General features: G+C 25.4%; 1 protein-coding gene across 2 annotated transcripts; it reads left to right on the top strand.

The window, feature by feature from the left end:
- The first annotated feature begins 788 nt into the window (after positions 1–788).
- LOC101515393 (probable pectate lyase 4) lies at positions 789–4,371 on the top strand. 2 transcript variants are annotated; one of them, XM_073364642.1, is made up of 5 exons: positions 789–2,866; positions 2,957–3,026; positions 3,187–3,542; positions 3,664–3,799; positions 3,957–4,371. In XM_073364642.1, the coding sequence occupies exons 1-5, from the start codon at positions 2,568–2,570 to the stop codon at positions 4,179–4,181; spliced, it is 1,086 nt and encodes a 361-aa protein (XP_073220743.1). In that variant the 5' UTR covers positions 789–2,567; the 3' UTR covers positions 4,182–4,371. The 2 variants fall into 2 exon arrangements, with proteins under 2 accessions (XP_073220743.1, XP_004512002.1); XM_004511945.3 differs by having other exon boundaries at positions 790–3,026.
- Positions 4,372–7,919: the final 3,548 nt, after the last annotated feature.

Below are 7,919 nucleotides of genomic sequence, written 5' to 3'. Positions count from 1 at the left end.
TATAAATTTAAGAGTTAAATAAATTTTTTGTCTTTATAAATATATTATATTTTATTTTTAGTTCGTCTAATTTTTTTTCAGACTATAGTCCTTTAAATATTTTCATCAACAATTTTGGTCCTTTTTAAAATTAATTTATATGTATTATTTTAATTTTTAAATGATATTTTACATATATATTTACAATATTATAAGAATATCTCCCACATAAATCTATAATTTTTTAATAAGGATGGATTAAATATTTGTTTTTAAACTTTTGATGCTTAAAAATTCATATTTAACTCATTTTTTGTTAATAAATTTTAAATTTTTGTAGGAGATATTCTTATAATCTTAAAAACATGTTTTCGAAAATTTGAAAGATATACACGAGTTTACTTAAAAACAGTGATTAAAATTGTTCATAGAAAATATTTGAAAGACCATAGTTTAAAGAAATTTTTTAGAGAGACCAAAAATAAAATGTGTTATATTTGTAGAGATAAAAAACTTATGTTTAAATATGATTTTTCTTTTCAAAAAGTATATTTAGTTTTATTATTTGAATCAAAAATTTAGAAAAACTAAAAATGAAATATATTATATTTATAGAGATAGAAAATTTATGTTTAAATATAATTTTCTTTCCGATAAAATATATCCATTTTTACTTATAGTCTATATATTATATTAATTCTTGCAAATATCCCCTTTTTATTTTTGTGTTCACACCACTTTATAAATAGAGAGAAATGTTCACTCCAACTCAAAGTAAAATCTCTCCTTCACTCCTTTTCAATCGCTTTTGCTAATTTTATGTTGTTTGCAGAGCTAAGTGGCGTTTAGAGACCAACTCTCGCTAGATAGTGAAGAAATAGAGAAGTGGGACTTTGTTTAAATATCTGAACTAAAATTAAATCCAAATGGTATTTACATTCAAAATATTTTTATAATGATTGATGGATGCATCAATCATGTGTGTTTTATGTATGAATTTTATATTAGTAATGTTGCAACTGCTTTGGGTTTCCTTTATTATTTTTTCACTTTAAAAATTTATGTGAGTTTTATCTCTTGTGTTTTTATATTCTCAAATATACATTTAAATTTACCGAATTACATAAAAATTAAGAGATTATGAGAAACTATAAGATACAAAATTTGTTGTCAGTAGGTCCAAGTTATTGTAGGCTCGAAGTGTATACATGCATGGTACCTTTTTTTCTTCACAACAGGAAAGCGTTGGTCTTGAGACCATGGAAACAATGGGCCTATGCCATAGGAGAAAACTCAAGGTTCTTTTATACTCCTACATTTAATTCTCCGACCCCACAAAAATTAAAATGAATTAAAATAGAATAAATCGTCAATTTAATCTATAAATTAATACTTTTTATTAATTTAATCTTTAAATTATAAAAATCAACTCAAATGTCTTTAAATTATTTTACTAATTATCAAATTAGTCACTCTTTTAATTGTATTCGTTAAGTAACTTTTATACTTTTTAAATTATAAACTACTTTAAAATAGTCTCTAAATTATAATTCAAAGACTAAATATACTAATACATATCAAATTGAATAATACACGGTAAAAATATATAATAATATAGTGAAAACTTAAAAGTCAAAAAGCTGTTCTGAAGTTGTAGAAAATTCTGGAGGTAAGATGATCAGTTGTGAAGGTATGATATAACATGTATTTTGAAAATTGAATGATAGCCTCAGTTCTTTCTAGATCCATGCTAATTTTTCTTTGTGCTCCAAACTGTTTTTAAAGAAATATTTTATTATAAATAAATGTTAGTTGTTAATATACAATATTATTGGTCGGAATTAAAAATATAATTGATATGATTAAATTAATTAAAGGTTATTTCCATTAATTAAATTAATTCAAAATACTAAATTGATTTTAATTGGAAATCAAATCCATAGATGTATTGCTTAAAATATATAAATGTTTATGGATAAAATTAATTTTGATAAAAACATAGAACTTTATTTTGATTTCAAATTAGTATATCTATATTTTATTATTTTTTAAATGATAATAATATTTATCTATATATCCACCCTTTCTAACAAGTAACAAATCAAACAAAAAGAGAGTGAAAAAAATATTCCCTCTCTTCTATTTTCCATATGCAAAACAACATACCAAATTTACTTTTTTTTTTTAAAAACTTTTTTTTTTTAATTTATTTTTCAATCTTTATTATTTTTTTATTATTTAGTATACACCATGCAAACTATTAAAGTGGTTTTAAAATATAATTTTATATTAAATGTTAGCCATTAAATGAATCGTTGTTTGTTATTTTGGTGTTTTAAAAATATTGTTGAAACATGTTAGAATTGCTAATTTGCGTTTATAGTTATTACCTGAATTTAGTTAGAACGAGATGCTCAATTGGCCATAGTTTCTCAAAACAACTTTAACTAACTTGAAGATAACTTATATCTATATAATCACTTCCTCATATTATTACTTCTCCAATATAAACAAATAAACATTTTAAGTTCTCCTCTATCTTTTTTTCTCTTATCATTGAAATTGATCAAGAATAATTATAATTCATCATGGCATCTCAAGGTACCAATAATATATTTATGCGTTATGTTTTGGCCATTGTGATTGCCATCATTTTCACTCCAAAACTTAGTTTTGCCAAACAATCAAAGTTAATAGGCTTGAAAATGAATATGATTGATGAATGCTGGAGACCAAATCCAGAATGGAGGAGGCATCGACAACAACTCGCGACTTGTTCCGTTGGTTATGTTGGAAAAATGACAAACAACATTGGTAAGGATCTCATACATTATAAAGTTACTGACCCAAATGATGACCCCATAAACCCGGAACCTGGTACTTTGAGGTATGGAGCTTCTGTAATTCAAGGTAAAGTGTGGATCACATTCCAAAGAGATATGCAAATTAGACTCATGAAATCTCTTCTCATTAGTAGTTTTACCACCATTGACGGTCGAGGCGTTAACGTTCACATTACTGATAATGCATGCTTGATGATATTCAAGGTAATTGTTTAGAAAAACTTAAGTCTCACGTTAAGAAAAAAAAAAAGATATAGTTTGAACATTTTGTAATGAATGACACATTTTTTTATATGAATTTATTTTATAAAGAGTTAAGTCTAATATCCATATCTAATAGTAACCATTTTGTACTATTTTATAGGCCACCGACATAATCATTCATAGCATTCGAATTCATAATTGCAAAGCTCAAGCTCCAGGTATGGTGATGGGGCCTAACGGAAAAGTTATTTCTTTAGGGCAAGTAGATGGAGATGCAATTAGATTGGTTACCGCGTCAAAAATTTGGATTGATCATAATACGCTTTATGAAAGTGAAGACGGCCTTCTTGATGTCACGCGAGGTTCTACAAATGTGACTATATCCAATAATTGGTTTAGAGAACAAGATAAGGTAATGCTTCTTGGACACGATGATGGGTATGTGAGAGACAAAAACATGAAAGTTACTGTTGTGTATAATCATTTTGGACCTAATTGCAACCAACGAATGCCAAGGTAACCTATTACTTTATTAAGGTTTTTTACAATATTAACTTGATTTTAAGGTTAGTATACAAATGTAAATTTACTACATTATATATACTGATTTGTTTTATTGGTTAAAAAATCATTGTAGGATTCGCCATGGATATGCACATGTAGCCAACAATCTTTATTTGGGGTGGGTACAATATGCCATCGGAGGAAGCATGGGACCTAGCCTCAAAAGCGAAGCTAACCTCTTCATAGCTCCAAATGTTGGGAGTAAGGAGGTAGTAAAATTTAACATATCCATTTCAATTAGATAATGACTAATGAAGATGCATTTACTCAATTATCAATATGTCACGCCATTGAATTCAAACATTTGTGTATAAATAAATTATTTCACTTTTACTAGATGTTTTATTATTTATATAATGACTATAGGTAACATGGCGAAAAGATGGTTATAAAAATGTTGACAAATGGGAATTTTATTCGGTCAGAGATGCTTTTGAAAATGGAGCCTCATTTGTGGTAACAAAAGGGGGACGCGTGCCAAAGCCAAATTATAGTAAAGAACAAGGTTTTAAAGTTGTTGATGTTAAATCAGTTAGATCATTGACAAAATCATCAGGTGCATTTAAATGTAGTAAAACATCTATATGTTAAAAAAAATGTAGAAGAGTAATCTCAAGCAAAGTGTGCATCACACCCAAATAATTGATGAGGATTTTCCATCAAGACTTTGCTATATCATAAATTTTCATTTTCGAACCTTGTAATTTAAAGAGTATGTTTAGTATTTGTATAATCAAAACTATGTTACCAATGTGATGAATGAATATGCATCAGCATACAAATGTGGTTTACATGTCATATTAATTATGTTTTAGTAAATTAATATTATAAAAATTACATTTGATCCTTACTGATATATGAAATTTTAACATAAAATGATAAATAGTTGCACAAAATAATTAAAACATAGTACAATTAATTTTATTGGAAAATATTTTAAAAAAACTTTATATTGATAGGAAAAATGATTATAATTTCTTTAATAAAGATTTTAAATAAAATATTTGTCTATGTGAGTTGACTACATAGAATTAATACATAAATGAGCACTACATAGAATTGATACATAAATTGTACTCAACCCGAATAGAAATGTCTGAATCGTGTTAGTAGTGTAGTATTTAGAGAAATAAATAAAATAAAAGTTAATCACTACAATTAGAATAAATTATTATAAATACATAAAATTAATACATAAATTACCATAAATACATATAAATTATCATAAATAAATAAAAATAAAAGAATCACTACAATTAGAATAAATTAGTATAAATACATCTAATTATTACATAAATTATCAATAATAAATAAAAATAAACGTATCACCACAATTACAAAAAATTACGATAGAGACATATAATTAATACATAAATTACCATAAATAAATATAAAAAATTACCACAATTATATATAATTAATACATAAATTACCATAAATACATGTAAATAACTCAAAATAAATAAAATAAATTTCCACAATTAGAATAAATTACCATAAATGCATATAATTAATGCATAAATTATCATAAATATGTATAAATCACAAAAAAAAAGAATAAAAGAATCACCACAATTATATTCATAATAAATATATAGTAAAATAATTTTAAAATATAAATCCAAGAGGGATAATATAAACAAAAATAAATAATTATATATAATTAGGTTGAGTTTGACTCTAAAAATCTTCAGCGGAGTCGCTGTCGTTCCGGTTTGTTGAAAAAGGAGTCGTAACTAATTTTATTTTATTAAAAAAAATGGATAAAACTTAATTTGATAATCTTGAACCAAAAATTCGAATTCGAGAGTCTATTACGAATAGGGAAAATATTATCATGTCGTTCATTAAAACGGTTTACCTTATAGTTAATTATGTAAAAAATATTTATTTATTTTACCAAAAAAAAAACAATAAGAATGGAAATAAATTATTTATATTAATAAAAAAAATATATTTTTATTAATTTGGTTTGACAAAGGAAATACCTTATTTCTACGTATTCTCAAATGCAATAGGAAAATCAAAACACATGTAGTTTTTGATATAAAATATTTGTGTGTTGGTCAATTTTAATTTTAGTTTTTATTAATTTTAATTTCTTTTTTATTTGTGTGACGGTGATGAGAGACTAATATCAAATAGCGCACTGAAAAACAACTAGTTGGTCCAACAATAGACGAGTTTGATACAAAAAAAATAAGATAACAATATCTTGTTTTCATTTTTATCCTTTTATTTATTTTATTTTTCTAAGTATTTTTAAGTTTACTTGAATAAGTAGAACCATAAATTAGGATAAGAAATTCAAAATATTCTTTTTATTAATTTTTGTGTGAAATATTAACAAAAGACAGACAATAGGTGTCTGACAAATTCTCTCATTGTTAGGATATAATTTGCTCCACAAGGTTGCTTATAATCTCCATTTGATGCCTCCTTTTCACGAAGCTTTATCTTTTGTGCATAGTGGAGTGGAAGTGTGAGGTTGGGTATATCTACCACAAGGTTAATCGGGTCTAAACAATTTGGCAAACATTTGACACAATGGAAGGTTAGTTTATTTCATATGATCCATTCTTCTCCTACTTTAACTCTTTGACTATTTGATCTTCGTAGCGAGATGTCTTTCAAATTATGTTGTTTATTAGCTTTCATTGTATATTTCTTCTTTAAATATATTTCATTTTTTAACAATAAAAAAAGTTAAAAAAAGGTTGAAAGAAATTTCCAAGTAGCACAAAATGACATAGAGTTTCGCATGACTAAAATATTCAACAACAAGGAAGGTGGAAAGAAGTTTCCCACAAGACAATGGGATTTATATATATATACAACGTTGTAACGCATAGATAGACATGGGCGCTAGTGCTCTACTCCTACTTCGGTTATGCCTTGCCTTGTTTGGTACGACAGAAATTTAAAGATACGCGGAAACTTGCTAAATTTATGGGGTGCCAATAGTAGTCAAATATTGCTGCGTTTGTGTCTATTTGAAGTCCATTGTCGACATGATTGCTTGATTTTCAATGCTTGGCTAGTAGCTAGTCTTTGGGTACATGGCAGTGAGAAAATGAAGAAAAAATTTAACATTAAGTGTGAAAGATGTATTTTTTATTTTATTTTAAATATTGTAGTTAATTATAAATTTAATGAAATTAATCAAAATAAGTTTGTAGTTTTTTTACAAGAAAATAATTTTATAGTTATATTTTTTATAAAAAAAATAATATTTATAGTATTTTTTGTTAATTAGTTTTTAAAGTTTATCATACACAAACATGTAAATTTCATTAGAATATTAATAATCAATTTTAAATAATACAATGTAAACGAAGTTCCGCATGTTGACTTGATTTGGTTGAAAAATCACATGCAACACACTATGTTTAGTGATATCACAATGAATTTTCATATATTAAAGAACTTATAGTATGTTGCAAATGAATTTAGATTTTCTAATGAATACAGTGTGCAATTAGTATACTTAGACCGTCTAATCAAAATTAGATGGTCTTGATTTGTTTAATTGTATATTAGTCACAATTTCAATTGTTGCAAAATATGATTTGACATTTAACAAAGGAAATTAATTGAAAAAGTTATCTTTGAGATAACTTATAAGCAAAAAGTAGATAATTTGCGAAATAAAAATTATACTAAATAAACATCTCTTTTATATTGCATACTTCTCATTCACATGACTTTTCATTATATTATTGATTGGATTTCTTCTATTATTGTTGATAAAATGCCACAAGTTTTTTTAGTAAAAAAAGTAAATCAATTGCATCAGTAAAAATGTAAATTAAATGCTAGTTGGATTCATAAAATAGATTAAATGAAGTGAAGGGAAATATAATATGACTCACAAACTACTCCACCACACAATAACTATAGGGGATATTGAGTCCGAAAACTTAACATAAAGATATTTGAAGAATCTATAAAGTTCAAAAAATCAAATACTTTGTAACTACAAAAGACTTTAAGATTATATTTCTATACAAAAGACTCCAATTTCATATATTCATCGATTAATTTATTCAAAAATCTAAATAAAACTTAACTATGCACATTTGAATTCTACCAGACAAAGTATATATAGATTCATAACAAGTAAACGAGTATCCTCCAAGCATTATTTGTAATTATTGTATTTAGTCAAATAACAGTTCAATATTTTCACAACTATTTCAACTTCAATAAGCAAATCACTTATCAGAAATTGTCTTATATATCCGAAATTCAAACCTTCATGAATGCAACAACAAATTACATAACATCTACTAGTCTTCTCTGCAAGCAACAACAACAACAAATAAACAA

The sequence above is a fragment of the Cicer arietinum genome, chromosome 8 (genome assembly GCF_000331145.2).
Source record: "Cicer arietinum cultivar CDC Frontier isolate Library 1 chromosome 8, Cicar.CDCFrontier_v2.0, whole genome shotgun sequence".
In the NCBI taxonomy this organism is placed as follows: domain Eukaryota; kingdom Viridiplantae; phylum Streptophyta; class Magnoliopsida; order Fabales; family Fabaceae; genus Cicer; species Cicer arietinum.
The sequence above is the reverse complement of the archived record's forward strand: the minus strand, read 5'-3'. Positions and strand labels throughout refer to the sequence as shown.